Source organism: Accipiter gentilis, chromosome 9 (genome assembly GCF_929443795.1).
Source record: "Accipiter gentilis chromosome 9, bAccGen1.1, whole genome shotgun sequence".
In the NCBI taxonomy this organism is placed as follows: domain Eukaryota; kingdom Metazoa; phylum Chordata; class Aves; order Accipitriformes; family Accipitridae; genus Astur; species Astur gentilis.
This window is the reverse complement of record NC_064888.1, coordinates 32943113-32964279: the sequence shown is the minus strand read 5'-3', so window position 1 is coordinate 32964279 and position 21167 is coordinate 32943113. Positions and strand designations below refer to the sequence as shown.

General features: G+C 37.2%; 1 protein-coding gene across 8 annotated transcripts in view; it reads right to left on the bottom strand.

The window, feature by feature from the left end:
* Positions 1-1164: 1164 nt before the first annotated feature.
* Positions 1165-21167, bottom strand: part of SHOC2 (SHOC2 leucine rich repeat scaffold protein) — a 71892-nt gene continuing 51889 nt past the window's right edge. For all 8 annotated transcript variants that reach the window (XM_049810233.1, XM_049810232.1, XM_049810235.1 and 5 more), the window contains 6 exons: positions 17072-17202; positions 13260-13448; positions 11772-11894; positions 9515-9652; positions 8911-9028; positions 1165-6970 (listed from right to left, as the gene is read on the bottom strand). In XM_049810233.1, the coding sequence (XP_049666190.1) occupies positions 6762-6970; positions 8911-9028; positions 9515-9652; positions 11772-11894; positions 13260-13448; positions 17072-17202 (908 nt within the window). In that variant the 3' untranslated portion in view covers positions 1165-6761. The remainder of the gene's footprint in view (positions 6971-8910; positions 9029-9514; positions 9653-11771; positions 11895-13259; positions 13449-17071; positions 17203-21167) is intronic.

Sequence of the window (21167 nt, the reverse complement as noted above, 5' to 3'; positions counted from 1 at the left end):
TTTAATACAGCCTTTAGGACATACGGTGCCAGAAACAAGACATTTTCTTCTCTTTTCACTCAATTAGAGCCAACATGCATGGTTCTCCTGAGGCCAGGCTCATCTGTGGCTGCTCACTTCAACCCTTTGAACAGAAAGTGGTCATGGCCAGCAAGTTCCCTGCAGTCCCGGTGGCCACCAAGCGCTGTCTGGCTGACACCGATTATCGGCAGGATGGTACTGGGGCGGGGGGAAATTGCTTTTTCTTTTCCTTTTAAACTGTGGGAATTTCTTACATGGTTTTCTGCAAAGGCTTCAAGGAAGAAAATTAAACTCAACCACTGCACTGTCGGTCTTCAACCTCTCTTCCAAAGAAACAACACTAGAAATTTCCCAGTATTTTCAGAAAATGTCGAGCTCTGACAGTTTAAGACCACCAGTGGAAATATTCAAAAGTCACATCTTCCAAACCTATGCACTCTTACTAGCATGAGCAGAGTATTTTAAATGCTGGCATTATTTAAATCAGCATACTTATGTAACATTTAATATTAATTTTGTTTCTCATACCTAGTTGATGAAAGAGATGATGAAAATCAGTTATAGCTAATAAAACAATAGAGGAAACAATTCATTGTTGCAGCGGGTGGCTTGCATCTGAAGTCTAAACCCCAATCCGATCATTGCCTAGTGGGATTATTCCCCACCGGAGTTTAGCGCTAAACTTCATCACCCACTCAAATTTAAATTTTATAACAGAGCTGTACTTTTATTTCACGAACTAGAAGCACACAAAGAACAAAATAGCTTGCTAAAGGCCATGATTTAGGAAAAAGAATCAGAGCTGGGACTAGAAAACTATGAGGAAAGGCAGCAAGAATTATCACAGAATGGAAGAGGTTTTGTCTGAAGAGAAGGTAAGAAACTAGAACTCTATGACTTGAAGAAAAAACACTGCCATTTATGAAAAAAACCCTCAAGAATAGTAAAAAGCAGATGAACAGGAAAAAGCTTGTTCATAAATTTCTCGGAATATAAGAACTAGGAGCCATGAAATGAAATAAGGTGGTGTGGTCTGAAACAAAAGGAAGTACTTTTTCACCCAGCACATAATTATATTGTAGAATTATTAGATACAGGATGTTGCAGAGACCAGAAATACAAATAGATTTAGAATTTAAAAAAAAAAAAAAGAAAAAAGAAAGCACTTTCTTCTGTGAATTTGCCTAATCTATCAACGGCTACTAAATGCAGCGATGCAGATGGTGTTTCCTTGTCACAAGCCCTTCAAACTCTGGGTGGTGAGGTGTGAAGCAGTACGCCAGAGGAACTGCACGTCCCTCTTACGTTCCGTACACATCTGTCACTCAGCCCTGTCGGACTGGGGAGGGATGCTGCGTGGTCCAACACCACGGCACAGGACAGCCACTCGTGTGATGAGACTGGCCGATTCCTGAGCTTGTTTTCAGATTGCTGGATCACTTACAGTAACAGGGATTGACTCAACGCACAGACAGACCTTTAGGCAGTTTGATCAGACCCTCTAGTGATTTTTATCTCTGTCCTTACATCAGGTCTCTGCTGATTCTCAGATTACTGCATGAGTGACTGCTGCACACTACAAGAACCCGTTCCGGTTTTTTAAGTTATCAGCTATACCAAGTACACCAGTGCCCTCCTCGTCATCATCGTATCCGAACTGGTGAGGCCCTTCTATTCTAACTTCAAAGGATACTAGCATTTTTTTTGTTTGTAGGACATGATGTAAGCATGACCTTCTAAGAAAGACTGTCTATCGTAATGACCTTTACAGAGTTAAAAGACATCGGTTTAGAGCTGTGTCACATCAGCTTGGCAATATTGTCTTTTATTAAATCAGAAGTTTAAATGCCCTTGTCTGTCTTTTAGGCGCCAGAATTCTATACCTACTTTAATTTTGTTGTTGTTGAAATGCATTTTGCACTAAAATCCACGATTTATTTTCCCTTTCAGAAAGGGGTTTGTTTTCTTTTTTTTTTTTTTACTATATGCCCTACTGTACAATAACAAAATGAAAATAAAAGATTTTACCAATGTTTGCTTTATAAAAGGTGTGCAATCTACATGACTAAAGCAGTTACTATCATGCAACTTTCGAAGTTTCCTGTAATTACTCTACATGAAAATCTATATTTTACTTGAGCTCTTTTGAAGAGTGATGAGTATATAATGAGAAAGCAGTTCTTGATAATTTGGGGTGCTGCAAAAGTTACATCCAAGTTAATTTTAGACTAGAAATACTAGAAAACTTTCAAAAGACTCAGTGGCAGCTTATTTACAAATATACTATTTATAATGAATGCATTGATACAGAATGACTCTTATAAAAAAGCAAGGCAATCTTTTATATAGACATAACAATCAACATTACAATAATTCAGATTAAAAGTACATTTTTGTAGACTGTTTACACTCTTGTTTAGCTTTTAACCACAAAATTAGCGTGGTCTGGTATTTTTCCACAGCAAAAGTCCTGTGCAGTCCTGGATAAGACCTAAACATCAGAAGAATAAACATAATTTTCTGATCTTTGCTAACATAAAACAAAAAACCATTTGTAGATACTATTGTTTGTTTGTAATTGTCCTTACTGTGCCTTGTTTGTGTTGTGCAAATTACCGCCAACTGCACATTTCTAATGTCTAATTAGAAGGTATTCCGGCATGCCAATTTGATACAACCGAGGTGTGCTACTGACTATATGAAAATTGTTAGTTGCATCCAGATATGAAGACTCCCCTCAGATGGGTTTGTATTGGTACAGAAATTTAATTTATTTGGGTTTTTTTTTTAAAAAAAAAAGGGGGGGGGGGAGGAGAAATAACCTCTCAAAGTTTTCTAACTGTTAAATAAAAGCTATTTTTCAAACTCCCAGGATTAAAGATGATACTTGAATTCCAGGTGACACAATGGGTTTCAGCACTAACCAGCTAGACAGTCTGAGTACTAATTTTCTAAATCATGTACATGAGCAAACACAACCTTCAAGAAGTCTGAACATGCACTTTCTCACACAACATTAGCAAAAGATGGACAAAACTGCAGAGAAAACCTAAATCCAAGAGAGGCACTGAAGCAAACATTCTACAACCCAAATCTCTTTCTAAAAAGGGTGTATGAATTTCAAAGTTTCCAATAGCATCTGGCAAACGGAAAAGTGCCAATTACATAACTGTGTGACCCAACTTTACAAGCAGCATTTCCATTGCATTTATACTAGACAACTTTGGTGATGAACTTAAATATGGGACAGCCAGAGACAGAACTTTAACTCCTTATGCTAAAAGAAAACATTTTTGCAAAGAATTACCAAACAACTTTCTATTTAGTGAATTTAAATGCAGTATGTGACCAACACGAGTCACAACTGCAGTTATTCCTTCTTTTCATTGTTTAACAAATCCTTAATCTGCTTTACACCTTAACAGACTTCCATAATACTATAGAGTCTATAGTACAGTAATTTAGCTTGTTAAATCAAGGCATGATTCAGGATAGTGTCTTTATGGGGCATGTGTATATGTACATATTCTTATGTACATAAGCACAGACATACACAAAATTGATATTTTGTCTATGGGCAAGCAATTAAGGTAATGATTTTCACCCAAAGTAAAGATTGTCACACTTTTCAATAAGCCTTCTAAATTATTTCCCCCACTGTGGCAAGGGGGATAAATATTTAATACAAGTTATCTGGGAATCACCTGTTTCTCCATCACATTTTCAAAGATGCCATAAAGAATTTATTTCTCCACCTTGTCTATGCTTTCATACATGTATAGATACACTTATACATATATGTATGTATGTATACATACTTGTCCGGATGAAGTTCTTTCCATTCATACTTTGATTAGGCCAAACAAAATTCTTAAACACGCATAAGCCAGCACGTGTGTCCAACTGAATGTCATCAGGCATTAAATACAATTTAGAAACCGCACCAGTTAACAATCCAGCATCCTGGGAAATGCAAGTCTGTTATGTCAGGATGTAAGACTGTTTTGAATGACCAAAACAGCTGGATTTATACGGATCTGTGTATAGATTTGGATATAAATCCATGTTTGTACTATATGGATTTATATGCATCTATTCCCAATCCATGCCCCACATTTAATACTTAAACTTTTGGATCATTTTGAAGAACTTTTCAAATTCTTTGACTTGATTTCTCCTGTACCAGAACTTCTCTCACACTGCTTTTATTCAAATTTCTCTGTAGACACTGAAAAAATAAGCATTCACCTCAGAATGTATAAAATTAAACTCCTAAAACAGGGCTCAGGATTATCTGGCATTGCAACAACCATACTAGTACAAAGATAGTTTGAAAAAATATCCTGTTTTTAATATAGTAATGAATTAAAACATAGCTTTATTTATTCCTATAAGTGTAATGAAAAGAATAGTTCGTTTTTAAGCGAGTGTAACGAGCACTATTTTGGTAGCCAACTTCTCCACAAGAATTTATGTGAGAGAGGGTCAGCTCCAATCATACAGTCATTAACCATGTACCTTAACAAGGTGAATAATCAACATATTTACAAACTAAACAAACTCAATCCCGTCAACTCTTATAAAAATGGGATTGAGGAGCAGACAGGGAATGAGACCAATGCTTGAGAACACAAGGGGTCGCCACTTTTGTTTTAAGGAACCATATTAATCAAACCAGTTTCCTCTAGTGACCTGAGGGGACAAATACGGATTTAGCAGTATATTCAGAAGTTAGATTACAGTCTTGATACTAAGCATTTCAGCATCTTCATATTTTAACACCTTAATGCTGAGAAAGATTAACTTCAGGCAGAACTGTAAGGAACTAGCCTTTTATAAACTAAAGAAAGTCTAAACTGAAAAGCTACAGTAGATGTAAAAAAAAGGGGGGGGGACGGGACAGAGAGACAGAGTGTGTGAGAAAGAACAGAACATTACTTAGTAAAATCCAGTGACATCTACAATAGTTTTACAGCATGTTTAAGCCCTCTAAGGTTTTATATCTCCACCTGCCTTCCATTAAAACTTACTCCTTGTTAATGAAAAGACGTACGACAAAACAGAATGCAAATAGATCAAGGCAATACGTCTAAGTAAGCATGCCTGGAAGCCAGAAATAATATTCCCCAAACTTCTGCATGTGAAATAGATTTCCCATGGTATCGATTGATTTGATTTTGTTCAAAAGGTACAGTCCTGTAAGTCACACTACCCCAGCAGCAATTCCAATGACTACAAACTGGACAGTTCTTGAGTAACTGTGGAATGTAACCGCCTGAAATGTACCCTCCTGAAAAAGGACAACTGGCCCTACAAGTGCAGCAATAGCGTAAGTCTCCCTGAAGCATCTTCTGCCTTTTAAACAACCAATAAAGTCATGATAAAACTGAATGTCCACTACTTACAGTGTTTCTCTTGAGCTACCAACATCTATGCACAAATGAAAAAGGTGCCTCTTTTTTAATAGATTGGTTTAATACTGAAACAGATAGGATGAAGTTAAAAAAGAATAATCAAGATACTGAACTGAATATTTTGAAGCAAGTGCCCCAGCTGTGGGGAAAAGTGCATTTAGTTCAGCAGCAAAACAGCACAGTGTGAAGATATTGTGCTTGGACACAGAAGTTCCATAATGGAAGGAGGTACAAGGCAAGTCAAGATATAAAACCATAGTACATTGTTAACCAATCTTAAAACTTACATATATTGCAGTGTTTAAAAGTAAGACACATTCATTTATTGTACAAGGACTATAAGGAATCCTTAAAATTGCCTGTTGTAGTTTATGACTCAACATTGTAATAAAAATGTACATATATATTATTTCCTTGCCACTTAACTGTACTGTTAGACCTCATGGACTTGTTACTTCACAAAATGAAAACCGCTCTTCACTGAGTATACTCAATGTTTTTACCAATCTGAAAAGATTTACTTGTGCTAGAAAAGACCAACCGCAAAAGGCTCAGTTCAGATATGTTATGCCTGCAACTGATAACTCAGGGAAGCAAGACTTAAAGGAATTCAAGCTTTTTTTTTTCTTTTCTTTTTGTTTTGACTGCATCCTTTTCACCTGCCAGTTGTTCTGATGAGTATATGCTTTTAGTATACAAACCAGTTGATAAAAATTCATCAGCAGAGGCATATAAATTCTAGATATGATTGATTAAAACAGAGCAAATCAGAATAAAACAAAATCCAGTGATTTACTCTGACTGTAAACAATATAAAAACACCATTTGCTTCAAATCTCAAAATAAGTTAAAAGAAAATCCCAACCTCAGGACACATGACCCTTTCAGGTTTTGACACACAAAGAAAAAAAAAAAAAGAGGGAGGAAAACAGAAAAGTTCATTATATAAAGGTTACACATTTCTCTTAACTGAAAGTAAATCTAAGCAAAACTATTTTTGTCCCTTAAATTTAAACTTTGAGTTCATTGGCAATTGCTTTAAATGAACTGGCATTTTCAGATTATTCAGACATTCCATCAAATTCAGCAAAGAAAACTTAGACAAGCATTTTTACAGAATAAAAAAAAATCTAAATGGCTATGATTCCTCTATTAGCAGAAACACATAATGCAGTCTTAAATTTGCCTTTTTATATTATTTATATATTTATATATATATATAATATAATATAAACCACATATATTATATTATATATACATATACAGACAATTACAACATTAATGCAGTTTGTGTTTTGTACAGTGTATTGGACAATCCGATTAGCATCAGACCATGGCACGATATGGTCCCTGCATTTTTAGGAACTGAATGATGAAGGAGGGTCCTCCTGCAACAATCTGAGGTGGAAGGTGGCTGAGCGGGCAGTTCTCAATACTCATTATTGACAGTTTGCTGCAAAGAGCCAGCTCAAAGGGAAGGCTGTGCAGATTGGGGTTGTCATTCAAATACAGTTCTTCCAGATTCTCCAGTGTACCTGGTTAAAATAAAATAATACAAAGCAGTATTTTTTTTGATTCATGCAGTTTATAACTTCTAGACAGAAGGTCTAAGTCCACTTGAAGATTCTTTACTATATAGAATTTTGAGTCAGTGACTCATCCAAGCTGCTGTTTTCAAGCACAGCAAGCTTTCTGTTCACTGGTACCCAAGCAAGAACCAATTTGCTTTAGTTTCCCGTAAAAATATCCACTACTACATCTCCTTTAGATAACAACTGAACTGAGAATACACAGAGTCAGACAACTGAGAGGGACTTCACCATAACTGTTTAGCCAAGTGCTTTGCAACTGAAGGCACCATTGAATAGCTATCTAGTTAGAAGGGCCTAGAAAATATTTATAGCATACAGTTTCTATTATTTCTTTAAAAATATCTATGCCATACATATATGTAATTAGAACCCATGTATTAAAGACCTGAAGCTGTAACTGTAATGTGCTACAGGAAGAAAGCGGGAGAGATCTCTGCACAGCAGTGAATTTATTAAATGGAACAAACCTGTGTGAAATTTTTTTCCTGAATTCAAATTTTACAACTTGCCTCTACTACAGATACTGCAATAGACTAACCAGAAGCTGGAAGACAAAGTAATTTCTTCTTTCTTAAGACTTCCATTCCTCCACAGCAATAAAATATCAAAATTAATCCATATCTTCGAAATACACTCCAAACATACAATTCTTCCTCAAAACATTCCCCATTTTCCAAACTTATATACCATAAACATCTCCTTTAACCTAAAAGACTATTTAATCTTTTACAAAAGAAAGCAGTAGGTCAGGGCTCAAGGCATGGAAAACCAACAAAAAGGAAAGGCTACAGAAGAAATAATGAGAAATAGCCCATAGCATGATAGATGAAGCAGTCGCCTCTAAAAATAGTTAACTATTCTCTAAGCTGTTAAGACAAGCAGCTTTAATAACCAAATTGTACTCCTACAATAGTATTTCCAGTGTGCTTACTGATTTTAATTCCACAGCTCATTTCCACAGCATCCAAACTCTCTCCACTAACTTATGAACTAAACTACAAAGCTCCAGATTTAGATTGTTTGAGGCTCTTCTCACACTGAGGCACATACAAGATGAGCAGAAGCTGTAATGGCTTATCACTAAAGATGCTGGGAGAGACAGACCATGCCTTCCCCATCTACACATCACTGTTTCTGACCACGTTTTGCTTTCTGTAGCTTGTCCCATCATTTTTTCCTCCATAATAAGCTCTAACTTTAAAATTTTAACTTAAGTGCTCAGAATCATGCTCTGGACCAACTACATGCTCTGGACCAACTATAAAAGAAACCCAGGCTTTCATTTTCAGATGCTCTGAATCGCACTTACTCTGAATGTCTCAAGTAGACAAAAAGAATCCTATTTCTCCCTTCTTTCTGTAGATTTTCTCCACCTCCTTTGCTTATCTCATCAAGGTGAAAAACAATATGATGGTCTATAAAGAGAAGTGTGTGCAGAGGAACTATCAGCAGAAACATTTGCTTCAGCTGTCTACACCTTGCACAAGGTTTTTGTCTACACCATGGAATTAGAGTAGGACCAGTACATTTCCTTTCTCTTTCCAAGAATAGGTTTATGAAGTTGAATGATTGATAACACGCAAATTGTGGGAGAATCTGGAGAGAAAAGGAATCTCAACATTCCAAGTTAATGTGTGTTCAGCAGCTTTCTGCAGAAGAACTGGAAAAAGCTAGACCATTTGTTTCACTACAGTTTGGCAAGATAAAGCTCATACACTATACTGCTGTTCCTGTGGCACATGCTTCACATCAGGTTCTATGTATCTAGAAGTTACAAATGAGTTTTGTGGCTTCTAGTCACAAACACAGTAGATGCCTATCTTATGTGTCGGTAACTGCTTTGGCTCAGGCACACTGCATAAAACCAGAAAAAGGGATCTTACCAATTTCCTCAGGAAGATGTGTGAGAAGGTTCTCTCCAAGTCCAAGGTGTGTCAGATTGGTAAGGTGACCGATACCTCTGGGAAGGGTGGTCAACTGATTATTAGTCAGAACCAATTTCTAAGGGAAAAAACCACATTTTTAAAAATTAACTTAATGACTTTTGCTTTGAATGACAGCAAGTAACAAGATATATAGCTGATAAATTGATGGGTTCTACTCTCTAGCATTTGAACAAAAAACCTGTATCCTTCAACAACATTTCTGACCTCTATTAAGCACCACGAAACATAAAAATAAAATAGTGCATCGTAAAACACGAGCCTAAATATAAAAGCTTTCATGAACATGAGTGAAATCAGAGGCTATTCCTGTGGCAGTATTATGGTACAACAGTTAAACTCTTCAAAATTTGTTTGTTCAATATTAACTGATAAATCTGGGGAAGAATTAGTGGGGACAGATTGTGGATGAAGTTGCACAAGATTCTTAACGTTTGGTTCTATGTCCAGTCCCAAATAGTTTCCCTCATCAAACTAGCTGTAAATAAATCAGCAGTGTAAATAAAGGACGCAAGATGTTTATCTTAGCCAATTATTGTTTCACCTGCAGATCCTTGAGGTAAGCTATTTCATTTGGCAAGGATTCCAGTTTGTTTTCCTCTAGATCTAACTCTCGTAGTTTCCGTAGATTTCCAATTCCATGGGGAAGTTTCTTTAGTAGATTGTTTGACAAGATAAGAACCTAAAAAAAACCCCCACAACCAAACACACAGAATTTCAGCAACACAGTAAGTAAATAACAAATTAAGACAGGATCTTTTATATTTTCAGGTAATTAAGTCCAAGATTAGCCTATATTTAAATTACAGAAGCAAACTGAAAATAAAAAAAAAATAATCAAATCAGTGGTTAATCATCTTAAATCTTTAATGATACAAATACATAAATTTGACAGAATTCTTTCAAATATTATTTTACATAATAATAGATGCAGAGCAAAAATGAAGAACACCTTATTTCTTCAAATGACCAAAGAAAAACACTTTCTTCCTGTACTTCCCTACATTTCGTTACGCTACCTTACAGCTATCTCATAATCATGTTTTACATTATTTGCTGTGCTTGCCAAGTCCTCCTTAAAAAGCTTAATACTTCCTCTTCTCCCTATGTCCCTTTGTTTAGGAGCAGCAGCAAGTAAACATACAGATCAGGGCACCCAAGCAGAACACTGCATAGGTATCCACTGGCTTACCAAAGTGGTCTCCTATCACACACCCACCCCTACTACAGTGTTATCCTCTTGTTTTTCTCCCCCTTTCTAAGTTGAATTATAAATACCCTAGGTTCAAGAAATGTCTCCTTATTTGCAATGTCAATTAACAGAGTTATTCATTGTATCACAAGCAAGTTAACAGGGGTTACACTAGTATACCATTTTTCCTCCAGAGAAGTCTTGCAGTTCTTAGTAGCAGTCAAGCCTCACAACAAAACAGTAAGTAGTAAGGTAATTAATTACTGATTAAACAATGCTATTATCTAGTTATTTCACAAGGCACACTGAAACACAAGGATGTGAAAGAGTACCTAGCGTGGACCCTCATCCTAGCCACACACAACTCCCTGCTAAGCCAGCCAAGGTTGCAAACACCTGGCTTCTACCAATCCCAACGCTCACTAGCTTCATGTAACGTGGAAACACCAAAGGCAGGAACAGAATAGAAAACAAGGCTAAAATCAAAATGAAAATCAAAATGAATAAAAGCCAAAGTCCTACCATTAGCACAAGCAGTATTTTGCTGGCTTTCCTTTATGCACTACGATATACACAGAATGATAAGAATAGTAACGTTTTAATCGCATATCAAGAAACAAAGGCAGGAACACAAAATATTACCTACATGCAACACAGCTGACTTAGCACTGCTGTGGGAACGTTCACTTTTGTGTAAACACTGCCCAAATAGTTCTTTGTATTTGATTCTTTAATTACAGAGAAAAATACTGCTAACGGGTCATGCAGCTCTCCAGCTTCAGCAGCCGGCAGACCACCGGCAAATCCAGTTGTTAGAGGTTACTAACTTCCCAATCACATCAATCACAGCCTTAACTTAAAGGGAACTGGGCCACTAAATAGCTATTACTCTGCCATATAATTTTTGCTCCAAACTACAGGAGTTATTAATTATTCAGAGCAGCAGTCACACTGGAACTTTGCAATTTCAAATACGCTATTTGCTATCGTACTTGAACAGATTTTTCCCAGCAGCTCACAGAGGCTACGAAGACCCCTTAGCTGCCCAAAAAAGCCCCTCTACCTTTATGTCCCTCCAAAGAAATTAAGTTTGTCTCTGCTGATGGTGCCTTGGGAAACAGGACTAGGGGACACAACAGGTTTGGTTCACAGTTTCAACCTACGAGTTCTTCCCCTCTCAAAGGCTGAGAATTCCAACCCAGCTGCCTACAAGGTTCACAGAGCTACATTCAAGCCACCTCTGGCTGTAGACCATCTCATTACATTTTTCTGATCCCTGCCGTTTCCATGTTGGTCTCTCCAGGAATCGAGCTGAGTTCAGTGCCATTGCATTTACAACACTACCTTTCTGTTGAGAAAATTTTTCCTTCTATGTAGTTAAAAATATATAGGTACTTAGCCCTTTGTGGACACTCATCTAGACCCTGAAGAACAACATTCAAAAAGCTGTTGACAATAACCATAAACAGATGCAACACATCTAATTAAATAGCATACATACACATACTTATTTGGCTTTATTTGACCCCAAAGTAATATTACTTAAGCCTGAAGTAGAGAATGCCTGTTTGCAGGGGTTCACTTAGCTGTTCATTTATACTCTTCTCACCTCAAGAGAAACAAGCCCAGATACATCCTCAGGGATTTTTGTGAGCTGATTAGTCGCTAAGTTCAGTTCTACCATACTAGTCCAAGTCCCGAAGTCCAAGGGGAGAGAGGTCAGCTGATTGTCCTGTGATTTAACATATCAAACATTTAGAGTCTGCACTTGCAAGAAGTTGGCAAGGCATCTGAGAGATTAAACAAACTGCTTACAAAATACTTCATAACAAAACAGTTGATAATTAAAACAGAAGAATAAAATGTTGATAATTGGCCAAATATTTTCTAAATTCCTCCAAATAATAAGCAGTCCCAAACAGAGTTACAGAATTGACTCTGTGTTACTAATATGAACTGAAGTGGAAATATTAGAGGTACATAATTCTCAAGATTTCATGTGTCCCAGTAGTTAAAACTTTTTTTTTTTTGTCCCTTCTTTGCTGAATACAATGGAGGGTGGAAAAAAATGAACAGAAAATTCACCATAACTTACAAAGCTGCTATCAGCAATGCTGGAATCCTAAAAATATATGGAGTTTGGGAAAAAAACAAAACAAAACCAAAAACACTACATACACACACACCCCCCAAAAAATCCTACCACCACCCCCCAAAAAAAAGCAAGGGGAAAAAAACCCCACCAAACATACCACAAAGGAAATACACCTCAATGGCTCAGAGTAAAAGCATCTGAAATTAATCTGAACGTCTTACTGCTCAAAATGTTGCTACAAAATTTGATCTAGACAGACACCACAAAATCTAAAAAAACAGGTCATACAAAGTCCTGGTAAACATGCAAAGTTAGAAATGGGTACATGATAAAAAATTGTCTTAATGCAAACTGAGAATCCATTTGTGCCAAAAGATATTCTAAAACAGTAGCTGAGCTTAGCTACTGCCCAAACATTATTTATTTTTTTTATATAATTTAAGAACTTGAAACCAAACCATTCAAAGAAAAACATCACCTCTTTTCCCTAGTTCTCTTCACCCTAAGTGTATGTAACCCAGAATTAAAGGTTCTCTTTCTGTGTTCTACAACTACCGCCAAAAGGCTCCAATCTTAGGTTTTGAAAGAATATATTCTAAAAAAGATATTTTACATGATTTTGTTTATAATCTAAACTGTAACCGTGGGGGGGGGGGGTGGGGGGGGGGGTGGGGTGGTGGTGGTGGTGGTGGAAATAAACTACTCCACATGCTCGTGTCCCATGTGAATATTCAAGAACTTTGCAACCAACTTTCTTATTTTCATTGTTCAAAGTTGAGAAAATGTGACAAAAGCTTAACTAACAAAAGTAAAGACAAATCAATAACATCTTGATAGTACATTTTTAAACTAATATAGAATTGTTTCTATATGTTACAGCAGCAGTATCCACTTCAGCATGATAAATTCACTCCCTCTATCATTAAGTTTGCCAGAATTCACGGAGCAGCAAACAGTGCTCCTCATTGATTTTATACACAGTAGCATGTTTCTGTGCCTCACCTTCATGTTCAGCTTACTTAATACTTTAGCTCTGGAGAAAATTCCAAAGGGGATTTTATTGATGCGGTTGTGTTCCATATTGAGAGAGTAGATTGTGGAGAACTGGGACGGGCCACCCACAGGATAGGACTGGAAGCAGTTCCTGGCCAGTGTTAAACTAGTCAGTTTGACAAGGCTGGATAAAAGACCCTGTAGAGAGAAGAAAACCACCCAGGAACTTAGGACAGATTTATTTGAATACATCTCTTTTCCTCATGGGTCTAATTAGAAATGTTTTTCCCCCTCAAGTCCATCCCCTAAAGAAGTGTTGCAACACACAAACCAGTGTTAAATTTGATAAAACTTCCATCAGCAACAATCTCTGCTCACGATCTTCAGCCTTTATCTTATTTCTCCCTTTCTCCTTACATACTGACAGATACAAAAAAAGCAAACATATCGCATTTAAAAGCACAAGTTTAGGAGGTTTTGTAACTCTTTTCTCCTCTGAAAGGAATTTTTTTAATAACACATTGGGCATTAATAATACATCTTGGGCAGCTCTGAAGAGCACAGGGGCAGCGGTTGGCAGGCGCAATCAGCAGTGTGTCCATCCTGAACAGCGGTCCTGGCTTCGGCCAATGCCACCCAACTACCACTCACTCAATTTTGATGCCTGCTCACAGTTGAGAGTGGGGCCCAAAGAAGTATCAACTGTATGCACCATTTTTCAAACAAGCTTTTGATACTTCCAGTACAAATCTTTGTTAATTTAACAAAAATCCATATTGTGATCACATCTGGTAGAAGTTTCCTCTTAGGCTGTAAGTTTCAGATAATCAGATAGGACAGAGAAAAAGAATGGGAAGGGAAGGGTTTGGAAATCCCAGGTTTTTTTCCTGTTTTCAAAATATTCCTAAATAGTTACTACTCCACTTTTTTTTTTTTCTTTCTTTCTTTCTTTCTTTTTTCTCTTAAGAATTGAAAAGCAAGAAGCTTGGAGTTAAACTGGATAGCAATGGCTGTCCGTTGAATCCAGAGTCTCATTTCACTTTGCAATTTAATTAGATTCTATAATCTCAGCAGCACAGATCTTAGAGTTTATCTGTTAGTTACGTGCCAAGCATGTTGCTGGAACTGTGGGGATGAATAATGAGATTTAAATTACTGCTGAAGTGTCACCTTTGCTTATTACTATGCCAACTTGAATTCAGCCCTATTTGCTTAAGTATTACAGAAATGGGAGATTTATGCATAGCATTACATACCATAAATAATGCAACATCTGCAATCAGGAATGAGTGATAACAAGATAATGATTCCAACCATATTCCTAATGTCAGTATTTTTGGATTGCAATTGCAGTGCTATATTCACTGTAAAAGGTTTAAGAACATGGCTTTGCTGTTCCACCAGGAAAACTCTGGCTACTTTTCTAAATAGTTTATTAACATTGTAAATAAAACAGGAGTAAATAGGGACTTGTCTACATGTCATGGCTAAAACTTTAAGCACTGAAATACAACTTTGGGGGCATCTCAGCAACTATCAGTGAAGCAATTTTCCCCCTAAAGATAAAATAATGGGTCTTCAAATCAGTATTAATCTAACCTAATCATTAACTAGTATAATTTTTGATTAGGAAATACTGCTTCTAGCTATACTTTAACAGATAATCTGTCCTAGGGTTAGGGAGTCCCTGAGCTCTGTTACAAACACACTTTATTGCTTCAAATGGATCTTGGCATTTCAAAAAGCCATTTTTAAAGTCTGTTTCCATACAAAAAATATTAAAAATATGTTAGCTAATACACTCTAATAGCCTAGAGTAATTAAACACATTTGAAGGAAAGCGAGAGAGCTTTGGCAGTACAAAGAGAACAATGCTCTTACATCTGAGAGCTGTGGCAGTGCTGCCTTCTCCCAGCCCATCCTTTTAAGATAAAATATTTATTAGGCATTGTGTCAGCAGCTTCAGCTATGTTTTGAAATTCAGAAGTTTCTTCTACAAATACAGTTCTTTGTATTATAGCACAGAATGTTTTACTTTAAACAGATTACAGTATAAACTATACACTTCTGCAAGGTAGCAGCTTAAGTGTTAACATATTGTTGGCAAATATACGTGAAGGCGGCAGCACAGTCGCAAAGAGTTCTGTATTATGACTGAACATATTTTAAAGCAAGTAATCATCCCTCACATTAGCTTTTTGTAATTATACTGTAGTTGCTTTTATAATCTGTCTGGGTGGGGTGGGCTAGTTTAGCTCTCATCTTAAAAGCAGCCTGGTGGCTTTCACTCAGTAGCATTTTCTTAAATGATAGTTTTACCCAAACATTTATTAAATTCTCTGTTTTCAGTCTATCATTGCCAAGTTCAGAAATCTATCTGAAGGAAAGTTGTTACTTACTGCGCTTTGTTACTTTGAGTACTTTGCCTAACGCCAAATGCATTTTGGTTTTTTCTTCTATGTATAGTTTCCTATATACCTCTTTAGATAAGATTTTAACTCATTTTATACTAGTAATTTATACAACTTGAGTGGGTGGGGTGGGGATGACAGCTTAGGAAAGCAGTTTGGACCATCATTAAAACAGAATAGAATATAAACTCTATGTTGCGTCCTGAAGACTTCATCTCAAGAAGTTCTAAAGCAATGGAAGAAATATCCAAAATAAGAATCAAGCACAGATTTTCTTCTGTCATCAGAGCAATTCTTCCCAGGCACTAATGCTTCAAGTCAAAGTTTTTTCTCTAAATGGTTACTAACACTAAAAGTATACAGTATGCAGCCAAGCATCTCACATTCTGCTGCCCTGATAAATAGTCTCAAGAAATTAAGAAAACAAAAAGGTTTGAAGGTATAACCCAGCAGTTTAAATAGTTTCAAAGTCTGCAGATATCAAAGCTGTATTTAAAAAATGGTCTGTAACCAACTACCTATCCAGGACCGTGAAACTGGAGTCCACAGAGGCACATTTCAGACAACTCTAGAGAAGGAGTATACAAAAACATACAGATGCACTGGGGACTAGGACATTCTGCCTCTTCACCCCAGAGCTAGTAAAGCACTCTCTTCAGGGAATGTGTTAATTGAAGAGACTGACAAGGTAGCTCCAGAACTTCTACCTATTAACATTTTCCATGGTTCCACACTAAGCCTGAGGCAAGAAAGGTCAAGGTAAGACAATCAAGTGCAGCAGCTATGAAAAGAAAAGCAAGAAAACAGTTTTCTCTTCTCCTTTCTCCTAGGGTCACTGGAAACTGAAAAATGATGCAAATATTTACTTTTCATAACTGATGGAAGGTGTGTCAATGAATTGCCAGATGATAGCACATTGGTGTCAACAGCACACTTTTCCACATTAAAATGAGAATGCTGAGGCCAAGTAGTTGTGACAAGCTTTACTCACTCTCTTAAAGGTCATTCTTGCCTCAATAAGATGAGAAAGAGATATCCCATTTTTCTTTTTTCTACTTCTTCCCCACCTCCATGAAACAGAAACACTGAGAAACACTTATCTAGCTTGAATGGTGGGAAACTGGACTCCTTATTTAAGGTTTTCTAAAGAGACAGGACAGCAAATGCAATCACATGAATTGCTCCCACTTTTAACTGAAGTTGTATGACATTAGTTGTTCTATACTAGTTAGATACACCTAATATGTACAGAATTGCAATATTTCACATTACACACATGCAGATTAAAACAAAGGGTATGGCTCAGAGTTATGATGCAAGATGAAGTAACTTCACATATTCCAATCCCTCTACAAAACACTGATGCCTTACAACACATTCCCTCCCCAGTCAACTCCCTCTAATTCTCACCTCTGGTAAAGTAGAAATGTTGTTGTTCTCCAGGTTCAGTTCATCTAGTTCACTGCATTTTGCTAAAGACTTCGGAATTGCTGACAGCCTATTGTACCTCAGGCCAAGACGACTTAGACTGGACAGATTTCCTACAGGTAGGAAACAGGTATTAATATGTCGTTAGATTAACACAGTACAAGGTTTTACTTCTGAGTCTTCTGTTGTCTCACACTCTACACTTCAAGCTTTTCATATGGTAAAATGGAGCTATCATCCCAAAACAGGAGATACACAGATTACAGTGCTTTCCAACACTGAAGTCAACAGTGCAGAAGTAGATTGTGCCTATTAAATATTCTAAGTTGTACCTAGTATGGTAAGCAAGCAATGCTTATGTCCTATTGTAGAAGTCCTTCTATCCTGATCTTTCTACTGACAAAAAACTCTATCATTTTCCAGATGTCCCCAAAATTACTTTTTTGAAATTACAGATAGCATCATTCAATGCCATGATTCATATTACCAGAACTTGGGTATACATCACACAGCTCAGGTCCTGGCAAAACAGTTTCCCCTACAGGGAAGAAAAAAAAAAAAACAAAAAACAAACAAACAAAAAAAAAACACACCAACAAACTTTACCATCCTCCAAAAGCAACAACCTTTAAAAAGTGATAGGTTAAAAAAAAACCCACAAAGCAAAAACCCACTTCCAAGTTTTCTGAATGATACCGAAGGAAAAGTCTGGAGGAAGCCCACAAAAATCTGGACAACAGTGCATGTAAAAATATTTCGGAATATTGCCAGGCCAACAGTCCCAGTTGATACGTATTTCTGTCAGGAAAAAAATTCTTGAGAAACTTGCCACTTGAAAATTTCCCATCTGAAGCTCCCTTTAGCTCCAACCTTTACCATCTAACAAATACTCAAGAGCAAAATCAACTGCTTAAGAATGTCTTTGAACTATACAGTGCTAGGGCATTTAGACTCTCCTGCAGGTAGTAAGACCTTGAACTTCACTGAAAAGTCAACTGGCAAATAGTACGAGGAACAGTGCTTAGTCTTCTGGCTCATCCTTATCATTGGAAAACATATCTCTGCATGTGGGTACATCACACCAGTGGAGCTTGTGAACAGATTCACACAATCAATCAGTTCCTTGCAAAACATTCACTATTTTACACTCATTTTTACAACCACTCATAGCATAACACATTTGTTCTGCAAATTGAAATACCAGAAAGACACATTAGAAAAGAAACATAAGATTTAACAAATGGCAGCAAGAATAACCAGAAATAATTTCAGAAGATGAAGGGAGCTTACAGTCTAACTACCCATTAAATGAAGGCTATATTAATGTCTATGCATATGTACTTATACAAAGGTTGCTGGAGCACAGCAAAGGAAGAAGCAAATGTAGTGTGTGAAGTACGCTTGGAAGCTAAGCATGAAACAAAATAAAAAGAAATGGAAAATGAAAACTAATACAAGTGCTACAACAAGATCTGCTAGACAGAGGAAAAGTCTCAACAGAGGAAGTGGCAAAATACCTCTTTCCTGAACTTGGTCAAAATATACTGTAAGAATGACCCCACATCACTGAGTAGCTGGGAAAGTAGCTAATAAAAACCGGAAATTGGGACTGTTGTACAATTCACTGTAGTTACTAAAACGGAGATTCACAAAAGCATTGAAAATAAACAAACACACACACATACACACCCTGAAAAAAAACCCCAAACCAAACCAAAAACCCCCAAAATTTATATAGAACAAAAATTATCCAGGTCTTACAAATCAAGAGAGAAAAGAGGATGAATTTTCAGTGCATATGTGACCTTTAGCTAACAAGTTTAGCAACAAATTCCACTTAGTACTGTCAATAACTAAACAAAAGTTAAAACAACAGGTAGCCACCCAGAGCTGCTTAACTAGTAGTGTCTCCCATTGGGATTTTTATATATATTTTTTAAGTGATTTCCTTCTAAGCAAGTATACAATCAGGTTTTGCAGAAGCAGCAAAGGAAGTCTTCCCTTAACCAAAAAAAAGGCATTTAAAATCCAGGGCTATCAATATTGCTCTACAGTGCACAAATCTTCATCTTTTGAGGTTAAATCCTACAGTGCATATACACACTAAAGAGAATAATTAAGACCTATTTTGATCCTACAATCCACTAGTATAAAGATGCACATTTGTACGTAATGTAGCTATTTCATGCTGTATTTGGTGAGATATGGCATTGCTGGCTGTATAGGAAACTGGCCTCACTTCACATGATAGACATCCTATTGCAAGGCACCAAGATCATTAGGGTTCGCTGTCCTAGGGATGAAAAAAAGCACATCCTGACTGCATTTCTCTGAATTGTTATTTAATGCTTTACTAACAAAAAGAATTACAAACTTTCTGTAAAGTAAGATATCAATCTACCATTCTTTTTCACTACTTAAACCGTCAGCTAGATGCTGATCTGGATTCTTCAGGCAAAGAAAACAAACGGGGAATGGCTCTAACAGACAGCATGATGCCAACTGTTGCTTAGCAATACAATGTCGCTATGCCAATTCCCAGATTGCGAGCACAGGTTGTATGTATATGGCTCTCTTCCTACCAGCAACGTGGCATTTCAGAAAAATGAAACAAGGCAGCCATCAGAGAAAGTCAAACCGTACCGTCATTTTCCAGAAGACAATGACACACATTGGCTATCCTCATGGCATTATCAGAAAGGAGGCATAAAAAGCAGCTCCCAGTAATTTTTTCTTATCATAAGTAGCATTTCTCAATATAACTTTATCACTGTTTCTCTACTAGTTATCCTTCCCCTCCATGGGAAAGGCATGCAAACGCATAACAGAAGACACATCCTGCATGTACCACATTCCCTGTGACTGTTTTACACATCACAGCACTAAATACAGTTATTCCTGAGAACAAAAGCAGCAAGATTTCAGGTGGAGCTTCATCAGTAGCACCTCTCCCACTGCACCTGGAAGCGCTGTCCTGCACTCAGCCGATGCAGGCAGTATGGGCCGCCTTCTCATTTCAAGCCAGTATTTATTTATAGCTAATTTACTGCCATTTAGTCTTCTGTCAACAAGACACAGATATCTTTTCATCCTCATGAGAGTTCATATTAACACCTCACTGTGAACACATCACAGTGAGAAACACTTATCAGCTTTTATCTTCATATGCTGGACAAGCCAGATCTTAGACCTTAGTCTCCTCTTCACAAAAAAAGGATGATCCTTAGAGCTCTTCCCTCTGTTCAGTGTATTAAAACTTACCTTTTTTTGTTTCTTTTTTCGTTTGCTTTTAAAGGAATGCTCAGTACAATGACGTTAATATTTGCCTCCATGGTCCAAAGCCCAGCTGCTGGGAGCTGGCCAACACGCTCAGGCCTCCTCGCAGGCTCTCTGACCACCAAGTGACAAACTCCAGTTTATAACCAGAAACTGTTACAAGTTGCTAAATAGGACACCTTTTGCAGTACATGATCCAAAGTGATCCCATTCACAGCTCCCTGAGCTCAGGATTACCTAGCTGAGACTCGTATTTGGAGCTCCTTTACAGTGCCTGCACTCATCTCCATCTTCTCCAGTTCAGCTACTGGTTTCTGAGATGGCACCATATTAGCTACTCTGCCGACGTGCTGCCAGGTTAAGTCTAAGAAATAAAGTGAGGAAGGCAACAACTGATCACGATCAACTCAGTCAGACAGTCATCAGGATCATTTTGCGGTTGTACTTCTGGCACCGAAACCGTACCTCAGCAGTTACTCTAAAACAGCCCCTTGCAGGTAGAGTGACTCAGAAAATGCAGCACTAGATGTTCATGAACATGACAGTTTGATAACCACAACTGAAAAGCAGCCACTAGCAGGAAAAGCAACAAGCAAAACCCCTTCCAACTTGTTTTCTTAGGGAGCGCATTACAAAAAAACCTTGTAAACGCAAGTGCCCCATCCATCGGTACTTCTAAAAATACAATACTAAAGCCTGACTAATCCCTAAACTTAAGCCAGGCCTAAGAAAGTCACTGAAAAATTGTTTTAGTTCAACTTTAGGCGTGAACCGTCACTCTTGGGAATCAGGTTTCACACAG